General features: G+C 36.2%; 1 protein-coding gene across 4 annotated transcripts in view; it reads right to left on the bottom strand.

Moving 5' to 3' along the window:
* The window catches only part of LOC120516288 (apoptosis-stimulating of p53 protein 2-like), a 68,170-nt gene that overhangs the window by 16,198 nt on the left and 34,534 nt on the right, over nt 1–17,438 (bottom strand). For all 4 annotated transcript variants that reach the window (XM_039737856.1, XM_039737857.1, XM_039737859.1 and 1 more), the window contains exons 5-8: nt 8,658–8,759; nt 6,168–6,339; nt 3,128–3,309; nt 2,460–2,624 (exon numbers count right to left, since the gene is read on the bottom strand). In XM_039737856.1, coding sequence (XP_039593790.1) covers nt 2,460–2,624; nt 3,128–3,309; nt 6,168–6,339; nt 8,658–8,759 — 621 coding nt within the window. The remainder of the gene's footprint in view (nt 1–2,459; nt 2,625–3,127; nt 3,310–6,167; nt 6,340–8,657; nt 8,760–17,438) is intronic.

The raw sequence follows: 17,438 nt of genomic DNA, 5'->3' as shown, positions 1-17,438 counted from the left end.
ATTTATTTCATTTGCTGTTTGATTACCAGTTTGCTTTTTTTTTGTCTCTGTTTGTGAGTGCATGTGGGTCCGGCAAAGGCTGGGTGCCTCCCTGGAATCTCCACCATAAAAATCAATAAATCGCCGTCTTCTCGACGGTGTGAATCTTAGCGGCACCGGACCACTACAGCATTATTCATTTCTCCTTGCTGCTGATTGACTGTAATGCATCCCCAGCTGAGTGTTTTTCAAAAAAAAAAAAAACTCTGATAGACTACCTTCACATTGCTCTCTTACTTGCTGGGCTGTGTCACGTGATATGCTTCTCGCACAACGCTATGCATACTTTAAAGCCTGAACAGCACATGTCCTTTTTGGCCGATTGCTTTGTTTCTCTCTCCTCCCCCAGACATCCTCTGCTCCTGTTGCGCTCCCCTATGAGGTTTGCCTATTCTTTTAATAGATAATTAACTGCATACTGAGCTCATTTTACTTCTGAAAGAGACATGTTTGTTTGAAATGTTTGAATAAAGTTCCTGTCTCTACAATCTCCTGTGATCCAAGCATGACACCCTGCAGCCTGACTGTCTCCGGGATTGAGCCGCTGCACTATAGCCTGCCAGCATCAGTGCTTACCTCTGTGTGCTTGCGTGCAGCCAGTTCAAGCGCAGTTGGCTCAGTGATTTACCAAGTTTCATCCATGGCATTGGTTACATCTTGTACATATTGTTCTAGTTTTTTTTAAATAGTTTTTACAGTTCATTAGCAGTGTGTAAAATGATCAGTGTTACAGTAATTGTGATGCTCTTTGCATGAAAAATGTTGTCCAATATAATTTAACTTTTTCTTTGTGAATTGTGACGTTTACTTAAAGTGCAGCAAAAAAAAATTTGGAGTCCAGGGATGCATTAACCCCCAAGTATGTGGCAGTTTAAGAGTTAAAGCCCAAAGATGCCGCCGAAAGGCCCTGCACCTTCTAAGGCTTCTGGCAATGAAAATGCGCTTGCATGAATTACAGTACATTAACATCTGTATTTTACATTCTAGCCCTGCGGGAGACATAGCAGTACAGTACAGTACTGTCCAGTATATGGGTTTACCTTTACATTCTTTTTTTTTAGGTAATGTATTAAGCCGAGTTTGAAATTAAATTAAAGTGTTTTGGGGGCATATTTAGGGTTTAAATTATAAAAAATAGGCATTTTTTTTAACCACATTCAAAATTCGCAGTTTTTCACAATTCGTGGGTGCTCTAGGAACGTAACCCCCACAAATTTTGGGGATGTACTGTACTGTGCAATGAATTATCCTTTACTGCAAAATTAATTCTATTTCGCTCCATTTTATACATAATTATACTGTAAAATGTGGCAAAGGCCTTCAGAAGCTCAAGAGGACTAGATGCTAAACAATACTGAAAAAAAAAGTCTTTCTGCTGAAGTAAGTGATAGATCTGCATTTTATTTAACACATATAACCTACATTTTATCACTCTTCTGGGTGACAATGGGTGTATGTACACACACACATACAGACAGACATTATATATGTGGGTATTCCAAGATTATGCCTGTGATAGCAGAACAGAACAGAAATCTGTACTTTTATATTCTTTTTTTTATACAAAAAGAATATAAAGTTTTACATTCCTAAAATATCTTAAGAAAATTATATTTCTTGGTATAGTTTTAAGTATTTTACGATAAAATTGATTCAAGATTTTCTATTCCCTCAGCCCTTGGTAACAAAATCTGGAAGCTTCCAATTGTGGATAGTGTATACTATAAATTAAAAAGCAAAACCCCACAATAAATGTTGTATTCTTTCAAACAAATGACTAAAACAGTTTATTGATCCCTAAACCTTTATTACTCTCTCAGAAAATAACCAAGCTAAAAATGTTAGTTCTTAAAGTTAAAGGAAATAAATAAATAATTATCTTGGTAGCCTCAGCAACTTTCAAAAGACTAACTAAAAAGGAGCAGAAGTAAATCTGTGGGTTTTTATTTACTGCCCTTGGCTAATTAATATTCTCGTCAGAGACAAGGAAAGAAAAATACTTACAAAAAAGCAAGAAGCAAATCTGCCTAAAGCAGTACACCACAGATTTGCTTCTTTCATAATACTGTCAAAACTATAGAGTTTTGTTTTTAAGCCTGTTCAAAAGACTAATGAAAAAAGAATAAACAAGAGAAAAAAACAAAAGGCACAAAGGCGATGCCTGAAAAAACAGACTTGTTCTTCAAACACAATTCCCTCAAAAGTTCTCCCTAATATTTACTGCAGAAATTGAAATTCAGAACTCATACCTAGGTGGAATAAACAATAACATTTTATGTACATACAACAACATCACCATTTACGCATGAAATAAATGCATAAATTATTCAAATCTTACCCTCAGCCACAGAATAATACAAACAAAAGGCATCATACAGAATATATATCACAGTGAGAGTATAATAAGATTGAAAACTCACCGGTACATTTTCTTTTTGTTGGAGAGCAGCCTTTTTCTTCCAGAGACGGTCACGGAGCTCATTCACTCGTTTGTCCATTAATACTACCTCAGAGTTGCGCTTGTTTAGACATTCACGTTGTTGTTGTAACTTAGCATTTTGTTCTTGGTTCAGTTTGTTCCTTAACTGAAGACACAGATATAAAAAAAAATTTAAAGGAGAATGAAAGCTCACAAACTAATGCTTAAAAACATTTTGCTTCCAATAGAGACAACAACTATGTTAATGTTCTCAGCCTCTTTGGCTGACTTGCACTAATGAACAAAAGTACAATTTAAAATTATCTTTTTACTGAAGAGTATTTTGACAAAATAGCAAGCGAATGTAATGTGAAAACTGTTGTTCTGCTTAATGCTTGTTAAGTACCATGGAATATACCTGATGCTTATTGTGCTGATAAAAATAAAGAAAAAAAAAAAAAAGGTGAAGTAAAAATTAAAGTAGCAAATATCTGAAGATAATGCAACAGTAATTATTGCATGCTATGTGATTACAACTAGATATTAGCAGTGTTACACTTCAGCTAACCCAGTTTTCGTTAATGAAATAAGATATTTTTGATTGACTCTACATTTCCATGTCTTGCAACTAATTTATTTTAACGCAATCTATGTTTAGTAATTTCCCACCTGTAACTCCTTGTACAGTCTGTCAAGTTCTGCAACAGCACTCTGATTATCATGCAAACTATCGATCTTTCCATTTTTTAACATTTCCAGTTGTCTACTAAGTTCTTCAACTTTGGACACAGCCAGAACCAGTTCCCTCTGTTTCTGCTGGAACAGACTGTTCATTTGTTCAATCTCTTCCACTAAACAAAAATTACAGACATTACAAAGACTGAAGCATAAGAATTGCTGGCACAGCACATAATAGAACAAATCTGTATAAAGGAAGGATTTTAAACTGCACACAAACAAGTAGGCATGTAACAAAAACATTATTTCAAGAAGATTAAAATAATAAATAACATAAAAATGAAGTTAATTGCTATGTGCATGACATACAAAGACAACTGATTACACATTTTATATATAATATCCATACATATATACATATATATATGAAAAAAAAAACTAAATTTCTGTTGCTTTGAAGGTCCCAATGAGCACAGTGGCCTCCATCATTCGTAAGTGAAAGAAGTTTGACACCACCAGGACTCTTCATAGAGCTGGCCAGCCATCTAAAGTGAGCAATCGGGGGAGAAGGCACTTAGTCAGGGAGGTGACCAAGAACCCAATGGTCACTCTGTCAGAGCTCCAGAGGTCCTCTGAGAGAGGAGAACCTTCCAGATGGACAACCATATCTGCAGCAATCCACCAATCAGGCCTGTATGGTAGAGTGGCCAGACGGAAGCCACTCCGTGGTAAAAGGCACATGGCAGCCCACCTGGAGTTTGCCAAAAGGCACCTGAAGGACACTCAGACCATGAGAAACAAAATTCTCTGGTCTGATGAGACAAAGATTGAACTCTTTAGTGTGAATGCCAGGCGTCATGTTTGGAGGAAACCAGGCACCGCTCATCACCAGGCCAATACCATTCCTACAGTGAAGCATAGTGGTGGCAGCATTATGCTGTGGAGATGTTTTTCAGCGGCAGGAACTGGGAGACTAGTCAGGATTAAGGGAAAGATGATTGGAGCAATGTACAGAGACATCCTGGATGAAAACCTGCTCCAGAGTGCTCCTGACCAAAGATTGGGGTGACATTTCATCTTTCAGCAGGACAACAACCCTAAGCACACAGACAAGATATCAAAGAAGTGGCTTCAGGACAACTCTGTAAATATCCTTGAGTGGCCCAGCCAGAGCCCAGACTTGAATCTGATTGAACATCTCTGGAGAGATCTTAAAATGGCTGTGCACCGACGCTTCTCATCCAACCTAATGGAGCTTGAGAGATGCTGCAAAGAGGAATGGGCGAAACTGACCAAGGATAGGTGTGCCAAGCTTGTGGCATCATATTCAAAAACAGGAGGCTGTGGAAAGGCTGTGAATACTTATGTACATGTGATTTCTCAGTTTTTTTATTTTTAATAAATTTGAAAAAACCTCAAGTAAACTTTTTTCACGTTGTCATTATGGGGTGTTGTGTGTAGAGTTCTGAGGAAAAAAATGAATTTAATCTATTTTGGAATAAGGCTGTAACATAACAAAATGTGGAAAAAGTGATGCGCTGTGTGTGTGTGTGTGTGTGTGTGTATATATCTATATATCTATATATATATCTATATATATCTATATATATATATATATATATATATATATATATATATATATCTATATCTATATCTATATCTATATCTATATCTATATCTATATCTATATCTATATATCTAGAGTGTAATTATCTATCTATCTACAGATCACTCAGTCAGTGTACACACCTTGACTATCATGATGTGAAAGCTAACTGCATTTGGGGGAAACTCTATTGATTAGGATAATACTGTTTGTCTTTCCTACCCAACATGTTTAATATATATCTCTACAAAGATGGAAGCTGTGTGCTAGTAGTATTTTGAGTAGACTTCCCAACTGGCTATAATGTTTGGAGGTCTGAAGCTGAACAAGTATAATACCAAGATGTTATGCAGTCAGTAAGGAAGATCTCCACTATGCACCTATTGAAGCTGATGTGCATAGATGGAGACATCCAGGCTTTCCTGAGACATCCTAAGTACTTTGAGCATGGGACAATCACAATCATTTTAAAAACACATTATTTAGTAGACTATTGTTGTGGGACCTAATAGCACTAAGTCCCACATATAGAAGCTTGGTGATTAGTCTTGAGAAAACAACAGTGTAATATCTGGGTTAAAGTATCTATCTATCTATCTATCTATCTAATTGGATGGTTTAAAGTGAAAGGGATACAAGATCATCTGTGGATTGTTTGTGGTTATAAACAAACTAGAGGAGGTCCAGACATTGTGAAATTATAGGTTTAATGTTTCCCAACACTAATCTATTAAATAATTTTATCACAAGAATGAGTGACTACAAATCACTGGTCAATAACCTTCAGAAATGTCCATATTCCTAAAAATTGTGTTTTAGGAATATGTGGGAACAGTACATTTTTTGTTATCACAACAACAGCAATCAGAAAGCATTAAAGCTCATCCAGGAGAAAGAAACTGTATGTTACTGGACTGACCCTTACTTTGTAATTCACAAGCATTTGTATGTTCTTCACATACATCATGGGTGCTGCTATGCTCAGTTTCTAGCTTATCCCAGTATTGCGTTTAGTAACTGTAATTTTTTAGCTTTCACTTTCATTTTTGTACATTGAGTTAACACAATTGGTGCAGTAGATGACACAATATTTGGAATACATAATGCTTACATTTTCTTTTTTGAAGTCCCCAGCACCAATAAACAATCATCTTTCATAAGGATGTAGTATAGTTCACTTAATGAAATGCTAATGCTAAATTATTGGTGATGCAGCATTTTTGTGGAAAGTTGCTTTTCCTTCACTTGCCAAGATTTATACTAGCATTGTACTCAAACTCTCTTATGATTTTACTACAGTAAAAACAGCAGTATTTTGTTCATATTTTGAACAACAGTATTCTTGCACATTATTGGGATTCATCAACATATATCTCAGATTTTAAGTATTAGCTCCTCACACAACAGGGTTTCCAAACAACTTACCAAGTTTTCCATTGCTAAGACGTTTTTGCTCCACTTGCCCTTTAAGGGCCCTGACTTTCTTCAGCTTAGCTTCCTGGTTCTCAGCAATTTCTCGCAGCTTTAGCAGTTTCTCCTGCTCAGAAACCAGTTGTTGCCGCTGGTCCTGCTGTTTAAGAAAACGCAGTCTTTGCTCCTGGAAGACAAAGGTTATTTTCTTGAGACTGGGGATAAAACGGAAAAGGCAATGCAGTAAATAGTACTCTATTACCATACTTAGTATAACAAATTGCCATTAACATCAAATAACCTTTTTATGTATATAAGGTAACAATACCACTGACAATGGACAGTAATTGCAACATAGAATCCAGTTGCTGCAATGTCAATGTAATGTTTTTCTCACCAATACAAGGCAGGTCAAAAAAAAATTAAAAGTGGATTCCTACAGCAACAAATTGTTCTCTTTCAGTGAATTAGATGCTTAAATTCAATTTTTCAATAATGACAGCATCACCATTTTAAGGCTGCCCAGTTTGCCTGAGCCTGTTACCAATGCAGTAGTAAGTAAGGATAGCAAACAGCCAAGGGCAGATTTTGCAATTAATGCTCAGAAAGGATTCATACAGTTAATCAGCAGCAAGTTATCAACCGATGATCTAAGGAATTACCTGGAGGGCACTATGGAGGTCATAATCACTTTATAGAAGGTTAAAAGTAATGATATAACAATTGTGACAGCACAATTTAAAATCTCCTGGTTTCCAGTGCTGGTGTCCCATTGGGCCTTACAAATCCATCCTGACATGTGTGAGAGCTTTCCTGCACCCATTATTGTCTGCTTTGACACACCACCATATCCTTAAAACCAATCTAAGCCATGAAATATGTTATGAAGACCAACATCCAATGAGGGCTGTTAATAAGTGACACTACTTCAAGCTTTGCCTGAACATGCTCAAGAGTAAATTTGCCTGTTAGAGCAATTTTATCTAGAACCTACGGTGACCAACAACTTGCTGCTTGCCAGAAAGAATAATTCAGGCATCTTTCATTATCATGGAGGCAGGTTCTCAGTCAGTAGAAAGTACCAACTTTCTTTCAAAGGTGGTCAACAGTTCTTTTGGGGTTTTTTTTTTTGTATTTTTTTTTTTAAATGTGCCACTCTGCGTTTGCTCTCAGGGTCTGGCATAGTGATAATGTAATCTGAAAAGTGAGTGAAGCCAAGCAGAGCTCAGTAATTTAACACCACAACCATCTCACATGCTCGTCACATGTAACGGACTAAGAACCATAGGTGAAGACAAGACCAGTACCATACATAATCAAAATAAGTTCATCACAGGGGTCGGAATCACACGTTAAGTCTCTGATCTACATGTTAACAGAAAGAGTTTGAATGATGGGTATTAACTGCACCAAAATCAATTGAAACTCCTTGTAATTCATAAACCCATAAGGATAGATTTGTCATGCTATGGTTCTGTATGCTTAATTGTTACTCTGCACAAATGATTGGTAATAAATGTGTTAAAGTTCTATCATTTATAATGTTTTAAAATTTTAATTGCACAAGCAGAAAATTTTTTTCACAGCATAATACTCCTCTCTTGCTGAAAACTGTGTATCACTTAAGCAGCCACCTCAGAAACATCTGAGCCATACAAAAGGCTTATTACCTAGAAATAAAACCTTTTTGTAGATGTTTAAACCAAAAAAACTGTAATGAAGATAAATACTTGATTACTTGTTTGTATTTTATTGGTATTCAGATATAAGTAGACATTCTACTTTTCTAATTGATTTCCTTAAACAATGTATGGCATGATTTTATTTCACAATATGGGTGTGGTTCATATTTCAAACAATCCGGACACTGATTAAAACAAAATAAAATAAAAAAAACAGTTTTATAAGAGCCTTAAAGAAAGCCTTAATAATCATTTTCTTAACATAAATAAAACTGACCTTATGTAAACCATTCTGTTATCCAGTGTCGTTTTCTTATAGAACTAAACACTACTTCTAGGTTGTAACTATCCTATCCCCAAATTACTAAACAGGAAGTAAAAGAAGCTATTGAGGTGCATACAGCACTTAGTCAAGATGGTTCCTTAGCTGTTGGCAATATGTAACTACAGGCAAGATCGTGTGGTAAAAACTTGTGTGTAAAGCCTTCATTTACAAAATTCCTGTTCTTTCCTGCATTTTATATAAATTGTTGTTGATGTTAGAAAATCTCATCTATGCAATGGTGAGAACTTCAAACCAGAGCAAGCACACATAACACAAAAAATACTGAGGCACAGACAGCATCTACAATAAAACTATTTATTTAATAGTTTTCATCACAGCATTAACAATTTGAGTCTAAAATAAGCAAAGAAATTCAAATCCAGGAACAAAAACCATAAGAACCTCAAAATACACAAAATCTGGTGTCAACATGTTTGTATCTATTGAAAAAAGTGAATATCAGGATTTGTTTAATCTTTGTTCTGCCTGTTTATCTACCTTGGAGGCCAGTTGCTGCTGTTGGGCTTCAATTTGTTGCTGCTGCCGTGATGCCATCTCTTGCAGCTCAGTTAATGTCATATCCATCCGAGGACCTCCTACCTAGGAAGGAAAAAACATTGTTTTATGCACTCATACTTCATAAACACAGTAGGATTACAACATGCATTAAAAGTTTTTTCACAGATACACTGCTAAAATATGGATATGCAAGCAGAAACTATTATATTGTAACAAGATTAAAATCCTTTTAAATGGATCAAAACCAGATTTCACTGACTACTGGGGGATGACACCTCCAGCTTGACATAGCAAAACACATTGTAATTTAGAGTGCTGCATGCTTTACAAAAATAGATTACTTTTGAAGGATTTTAAACTGAATAGTTATAGCCTTCACATGTCATCTCACCTTCTCAAACTGCCTTTGCTAGTGAAGGTTGTAGTATAACCACCACACCTATGAGGCCATATACACTTTCACACTATATTATATGTAGGCCTAGACAAAAGGATTGTTTCATTAATACATGCCACAAGCAAGAATCAACTGAAGCTGGAAAAAATATATTCATAAATTAATGCAGAAGATCAGACCACTATGAGCCTGGCCATAAAGGGACAAGTGAATAGGGGATAAATGAATTTAAATACTACGTGGATACTTGATCCCCCCCTTGTATGTAAAGCGCTTTGAGTGCCTTGAAAAGCGCTATATAAATGTAAATAAATTATACTTGTTTAAATATAAAAACACTGAATAAAAAAGGTAGGGGCAGATTTTTTTTAAATACACTGTATATGCAAACTGAGACAGCTTTCTTTAGACTGAAAATACATGACCATAGCCCAAGATATGGTCTGATTAAGCAAATTTGCTTTTAATACATACAGAGAAAAAACATTTAAAATAGCACCAAAGATTTAATTTAATTTCCCCAGCCTACTTCTCAGGGTCCTGGCACATGATTTAGTGATATACAGTAGATTAAATTGGTTTCCAAAACCATCATTTTAATGTAAAGGTTTGAGAAAATACAATAGATTTATTTGCTATGTGATCTAACTCTTCATTAACCCAATCATGTTCTTTGTTATTTACTTTTGTGTGACCCTTGACTTATTCGTGTGTGTGTGTGTGCAGAAAACAGACACTGTAAGGAGCCTAAACAGTAACACTGCTTCAAAGATACTTCGAAAACCTCACACCTAAACTATGTCACTAATGTAGACTATTTAAAAAATGACAGCAAAACCTTAAATAGCCTTCTAAAATAAGGCAGCTACTTCAAAAACAAATGTGATTTAAGTGAAAAGATATCTACTTATTTTAATAGTATCACATACCCTCTAAAATATATTGCTGAAAATTAAAAAATATAAATGAAGAATAAAGCTGCAAGATCAGCAGCCTGTGGCCATAACTGAAATGTTTTGATAACTAACTGATTAGATTTAGATCACTATTTAAAGCCTATGAAAAAGAAGACCTTGTAGCTCAAGTCCCTACTTAGAAACCACACATTTTCCTTTTTTGTTGAGGGGATGGGGCTATGCCTTTTTTCTTAGTCAAAGCACATGAACCCTTCTGTCTGTTTATAAGATTCCACCTGTGTTAATATTCAAATCCAAAATGAACTACAAAGTTTTTAGTTTCTCAGTTAGTGTCTAAATATAAAAGATTCCATGCTGTCATTGAGGGAGTGCTGCAATACTGCATGCCAAGCTATCAAAGATATTCTGTGCAAATCTGGGAGAAACGTCATGATCAAAATAAACTGTTACTATTTAAAAGTAATTTTTGAATATTCTGCTAATTTAATTACATACCATTAAACTACTGAAAGAAAAAATAATTATGCACATTATGAATATAAAGTAGGAGGATTCAGGGTTAAGATTTTGATCCATCAATACATCTTCTAACCCGTTTTATCCTTAGTATAGGGCACAAGGCAGGAAAAACACCTGGACAGGGTAGAAGTCCGTCATAGGGCCAAAACACTCATACACAAACACACTAACCCAAGGGGTAATTTAGCATCACCAATCCAGTTAACCTGTCTTTGGACTATGGGTAGAAACTAGAGCTAATGGAGGAAACTCACACAGAGAGGACAAAGGGACATGAACCCTGGTCTCCTTACTCCAAGACTACAGTGCTACCACTGCACCACTGTGTTGCCAACTTTTGATCCAAAGAGAGACAAAAAAAAAAAAAAACAAAAAAAAAATGACAATATCTAAGCAAATCATTTTTTAAACTCTGAAAAAATCAACGCACAAATAATTTCTCCTATAAGAATTTAAATAAAATATTCAATTAGCAATTAAGTTCATGTTAGCAAAGACAGCTAACATGCATATAGGGGAAGGAAAAACAGAAAATCTAAACCTTGAACAGCTCTTTCTACTAAAACTAAAACCAGTTAATGTGGGTAATTAAAGGCACTTCTAGACCTTAATTCAATCAAAGTTTAAATAAAAGACAAATTTAAAGATTCTAAATGTGCAGAGAGTTGGAATATCATACATGTAATGTGTTCTGTGTGGCGATCTATTGCTGTTTGCCGCTCTTGTCAGGTCAGGAAGAAGCCCCAGAAAAAAAAGATGGCACAAAAGATGGTATGTGAGACTTTTAAAATGTATCGTGTCATTACGATCAGGAATATGTGATGCTTGAATATAAAAGCACCACAAATGCATCTGTATATCAGCATTTTGCTTCACCAAATCGAACCATTCATCAAACATCGAAACGCACACATCGTACCTACTAGGATCCACACAGCGGCTTTCTGTCACATGTAGATAGTAAAGAGAGACTCTGACGTCACGTTCTGACTTTTATCACACTGTACCCCCCGACGTTTTGCTGGTACCGCAACTCGCGCATGTGTCGTGTTAATTTCTGAGGACCTGCTCAGAGGACGCATCAAATGAATGCTGGGAACACATGGCAGCCATGATGCGTGCATGTACGCCTTCTGAGCGTGAAGTATAAACGAGCCCTTAGTCACATGGTGGTTAAAGTCTGAAAAGATTTAATACAGGAAATGTCCAATTTAACTGCAATGTCTGAATTTAAAAATGTTGTGTGTCTTCACCATCTCATTATGTTCTCTGCAGCTTGATAAGCACGTACGCAGTGTTGTGCTACAAGAAAGAATTCTTGATTTTCACATAAACAATCGGAATTCAAGAAGCTCACAATTGCTGTAATTTAATAAAGTATTTCTGATCTTTGTCACACAATAATAGCTAAGCATAAAAACAAAAAAATAAGTCTCTCATACATCACTTGTAAAATAAAAGTGTGGGCGCTTTTTGAATATTGATTGGTGAAAAGCGCCCACACTTGTTTTACGAGTGATGTATGAGAGACTTATTTTTTACTTTTCAGTGCACTTTTTAACTGAATATAAGCATGGTTTTTAAAAAGTCCTTTAATATTTCTATCCGTTACTAGTGCCATCTATTGGTGAAATCTTGAACTATTCTTCATATGAAAATTTCATTTCTTAATTAACATGGATTAATTGATCAATTAGGGAAACTAATTATTGATTCATGTATTTTCATCAGAAGTGTGCAAAATTTCAAGTCATTTGGACAATAGAAAGTGGGTTAAATATTGATTACAACATTTGTACCAGACAACAAGCAAGTGAAGTTAATATAAGCTTGGTAATAATAATAATAACAAAAATATCACTGAATAAAGATTTAGCCATTAAAATATTCTAAATAATCTTAAAAGAAAAAACATGTACATTTGTTTGCTTGGGAAATACTGCCCATTCAGGGTCAATTTAAAACCTGCCTTACTGACACTAAGGGATAACCGAGTTCAGAGTTTGCAAAATCAACTCTTTGCAAGTCAGACAAAGCAATCCCCTAATCTTGATTAACAACACACTTATCAGATAAGAAATGCATCTTTGTTTGAATACTTCAGTCCATAGATTGATCTGAGCAGGCATTTCCCTCCCTAGAAATCTCTTTCTAACAGACTTAACAAAATGTGACAGCAATGTGGCATCCAATCTTAAAAGATTTCTGCAGAGGTTCATGATGAGCCCTTATTGAAGCAGAGTCATGTTTACTATGAAGACAAATTTATGATTTTGTCCGTTTTCCTTTTACTTTATTAATTTTGAATTAAAAGCAAATAACAATCCATACAGTCAAATCAAACTTAAACTAAAATTTAACCCTACCCAACAGAAAGAGAGGAGAGCCAACCAACAAAGCATATCTTTAAAAGCAGCAAGGAAGGAAAAGAATCTTTTTCCCCAATATAGATGCTTATTCTAAAATGTTATTGATTAGATCCTGCCATATTTAAAAAAAAAAAAAAACTGATCCTCTGAGTGGGAATTTTATTTTTTTCCAATTTGAAATAGTATATCAGTTACCCACTGACTTAAAAGTGGTGCGGTGAGATTCTTCTATTTAAGTAATAAGTCTAGTGAGGTAAAGGCAATTATGATTTGTTTGTACTTCTCCACTTTAAGCCCATCTAGGGAGGTACAAGGTTACAACTGAATCGAAATTCTTAAAAAGAGATTTCTTAATATATATATGGGGATGCTTTGAAATAGAAAAAGAAGCTTGGGAAGGATGTACCTCTTAACCGTGTTGATTCTCCCTGCTAATGTGAGATGAAGGGTGGGCTATCTATTCACATCTTGTTTAAATTATTCCATGAAGACATCAATGGTTTGCTAAAAAGGAGCTTTATATTTATGTGAGATACCCCTAGATATTTAAACTGATCTGCCAAGATAAATGAGGTGTCCAGTCTATTACTATGTGCTACAGAGTTTACTGGAAAAAGCACACTTCTATTCAAATTCATTTTAAATTCAGATATATTTTGAAAATCTACTAGTGCTTTTAGGACTGCTGGCATGGAATTTTGTGGGTCAGATATATACAGGTACAATATCATTTGCATAGAGTGATACTTTCTGTTTAAGTCCTTCTCTGAAACTCCCCTTTATCTATGACTATCAAAATATTCACGCTTTGCAGCGGAGAAGTATTGTGTTAAAGAAGTTATGAAAAAGAACAGGAAACGTTTTAAAAATAACGTAAAATGATTGTCAATGTAATTGTCGTAGGCTTATTTTAGTATTGAGAGTGAATTTGTTGACTGCAAAGAGTTTAATTCATGATTGTAAATGTTGTGTATGAAAAATGCACATTTTTAGGATATAAGGATCTCTTTGTAAATGACGTTTCCAGTTCTGCCCTCGGGCTGTTAAATGACCAAGCTGTCTGCTGAGCTTACTCTTGAGCATGCAACATACAGTTGGCCAAGTGAGAAGCAATTTTGTGTAAAGTCAATGGCGACCTTTTTTAGAGTCTGGCCATGTGACTTATTTATTGTCATAGCAAAGCAGACCCTTACTGGAAATTGGAGATGTTTGAATTGGAATGGGAGGTCAGAGGGTATAAGAGGGATGTGAGGAATAAATACAGTCTCCCCTGAGCCAGTTCCAGTGAAGACAGTTGCCTCAACGAGGTTCTTGTGCAGAGATTTTATCTGAAGCCATGTGCCGTTACAAAGGTTTGGTGGTTATAAGTTTTGCAGTAACATAATTGGTGCGCTGACCTTCAAAAGTAGAGTATGCGGTGGGATGCCCGGATGATTAAGAGTGTGAAGAAACTAAATGAAAAGGCAGGAGTCACCAGCAGGAAGACGTGAAGCAAAGCGAACAATAACAGGCTTGATGCGGTGGAGTAAAGAACAAGGGAGCAGTGAGCATACCAGTCAGCTGAGGAAAGTAAGGAAGTGAGTGAGGAGGCACATGAGCACGGGATGTCGTTAATGTATAAAGGCAGGGAGCCAACCACGTGCTAGGCGCGCGGACAGTGGCGGGCCCTTGTGCGTCTTTGCCGTGAAATAAATCCTCTGTTAATGGAAATAAGGAATGAAACCGCCAAAAGGAGAGGTCAGTTTCGAAAGTTCCTTATGGCATAATGGTGAGAACCGCCAAAAAGACGACATATTTTCTAAAGTTCATTACGGGGCATGGCACGAAATGAAACATACTTAACATTTGTAAGTACAGTGTAAAGGATGAACATGGGAAATTTGGGCTTCCTTGCGTATATTGGAAGTTGCAGAAATAGTGAGGAGGGGTTTCCCCTATCTATATATACAGTTTAGGGGGTACACCCGTTTCCCCCCCTTGGATGTTGCAATAGGATATGAAACATACCTAACTTTTGTAAGTACACTGCAAGGAATGAGCATGCAAAATTTCAGGCTCCCACCTATATGGAAAGTGGGAGAATTAGTGATGGGTCAGTGAGGTCTTTGCCTTTTATCAGTGAGATCTTTGCCTTTTATATGTATAGATGCATTTCAAAAGTAAACAGGCAATGGCTCAATGGAGATTGCAAAGAGCAATGGTGATAAGGGCATCCTTGTTGAGTATAACGTTCTACTTTAAAATAGTCTGAAATAATGTTAATACAAACTGAGGTGTCTGGACTAGAATAGAGTAGTTTGATCCATGCACATATGTTTGGACCAAACCAAAGTTTGTGTAATGTGGTAAATAGGCCTTCCCATTCAACCATATCAAATGCTTTTTCTGAATCCAAAGATAGTAAGAGCTCTGGGGTGTTAGATTTACACACGTGGACAAAATTGTTGGTACCCATCAGTAAATGAAAGAAAAACTCAAAATGGTCACAGAAATAACTTTAATCTGACAAAAGTAATAATAAATAAAAATTCTATGAAATTTAACTAATAAAAGTCAGACATTGCTTTTCAACCATGCTTCAAAAGAATAAAAAAAAAAAAAACTCATGAAACAGGCCTGGACAAAAATGATGGTACCCCTAGAAAAGACTGAAAATAATGTGACCAAAGGGACATGTTAATCCAAGGTGTGTCCACTAATTAGCATCACAGGTGTCTACAATCTTGTAATCAGTCAGTGGACCTATATATAGGGTTCCAGGTAGTCACTGTGTTGTTTGGTGACATGGTGTGTACCACACTCAACATGGACCAGAGGAAGCAAAGGAAAGAGTTGTCTCAGGAGATTAGAAAGAAAATTATAGACAAGCATGTCAAAGGTAAAGGCTATAAGACCATCTCGAAGCAGCTTGATGTTCCTGTGACTACAGTTGCACATATTATTCAGAAATTTAAGATCCATGGGACTGTAGCCAACCTCCCTGGACTTGGCCACATGAGGAAAATTGATGACAAATCAAAGAGACGGATAAACGAATGGTAACAAAAGAGCCCAGAAAAACTTCTAAAGAGATCCAAGGTGAACTTCAAGCTCAAGGAACATCAGTGTCAGATCGCACCATCCATTGTTGTTTGAGCCAAAGTGGACTTCATGGGAGACGACCAAGGAGGACACCATTGTTGAAAACAAATCATAAAAAAGCCAGACTGGAATTTGCCAAACTACATGTGGACAAGCCACAAAGCTTCTGGGAGAATGTCCTATGGACAGATGAGACAAAAATTGAACTTTTTGCCAAGGCACATCAGCTCTATGTTCACAGACGGAAAAATGAAGCATATCAAGAAAAGAACACTGTCCCTTCTGTGAAACATGGAGGAGGCTCTGTTATGTTCTGGGGCCGCTTTGCTGCATCTGGCACAGGGTGTCTTGAATCTGTGCAGGGTACAATGAAATCTCAAGACTATCAAGGGATTCTAGAGAGAAATGTGCTGGCCAGTGTCAGAAAGCTTGGTCTCAGTCGCAGGTCATGGGTCTTGCAACAGGACAATGACCCAAAACACACAGCTAAAAACACCCAAGAATGGCTAAGAGGAAAACATTGGACAATTCTAAAGTGGCCTTCTATGAGCCCTGACCTCAATCCTATTGAGCATCTTTGGAAAGAGCTGAAACATGCCGTCTGGAAAAGGCACCCTTCAAACTTGAGACAACTGGAGCAGTTTGCTCATGAGGAGTGGGCCAAAATACCTGCTGAGAAGTGCAGAAGTCTCATTGACAGTTACAGGAATCGTTTGATTGCAGTGATTGCCTCAAAAGGTTGTGCAACAAAATATTAAGTTAGGGGTACCATCATTTTTGTCCAGGCCTGTTTTCATGAGTTTATTTTTTTTAAATAATTCTGTTGAAGCATGGTTGAAAATCAATGTCTGACTTTCATTGGTTAAATTTCATAGAATTTTTATTTATTATTACTTTTGTCAGATTAAAGTTATTTCTGTGACCATTGTGAGTTTTTCTTTCATTGACTGAAGGGTACCAACAATTTTGTCCACGTGTGTAATGGGTAAGTATATTATATTACACAAACTTCAAAGACTAGAAGTAAATAACTTGCCTGTAATAAATCGGGTTTGGTCTTGTAATATTACAGAAGGAAGCACATTCTCAGTCCTTCTAGCTAGAGCTTTGGAGAGTATCTTAACGTCATTATTCAGGAGTGAGACTGGTCTATATAATGCACATTGTAGTAAGTCCTTATTTTTCTTAGGAAAGATGGAGATTAATGCTTGGCAAAAAATTCCAGGAAGGATTTTGTTGTCTTTAGCTTCTATAAACTTTGCTAATAATACTGGAGCTAACTTATTTGAGGTTTTTTTTTTTTTAATTCCACTGGGTAGCCATCAGGGCTGGCTGCTTTCCCACTTTGAAGAGAATTATTTACCGTCTAGCAATTCTGAGTATATAAGAGGTTTATCCATTTCCACAGCACTAAGAGTATCTAGCTGTGGTACCTGCAATGAGTAAAAAAAACTCATTAGATTGTGTGTTATCTTCT

Source organism: Polypterus senegalus, chromosome 16 (genome assembly GCF_016835505.1).
Source record: "Polypterus senegalus isolate Bchr_013 chromosome 16, ASM1683550v1, whole genome shotgun sequence".
In the NCBI taxonomy this organism is placed as follows: Eukaryota; Metazoa; Chordata; class Cladistia; order Polypteriformes; family Polypteridae; genus Polypterus; species Polypterus senegalus.
The sequence above is the reverse complement of the archived record's forward strand: the minus strand, read 5'-3'. Positions and strand labels throughout refer to the sequence as shown.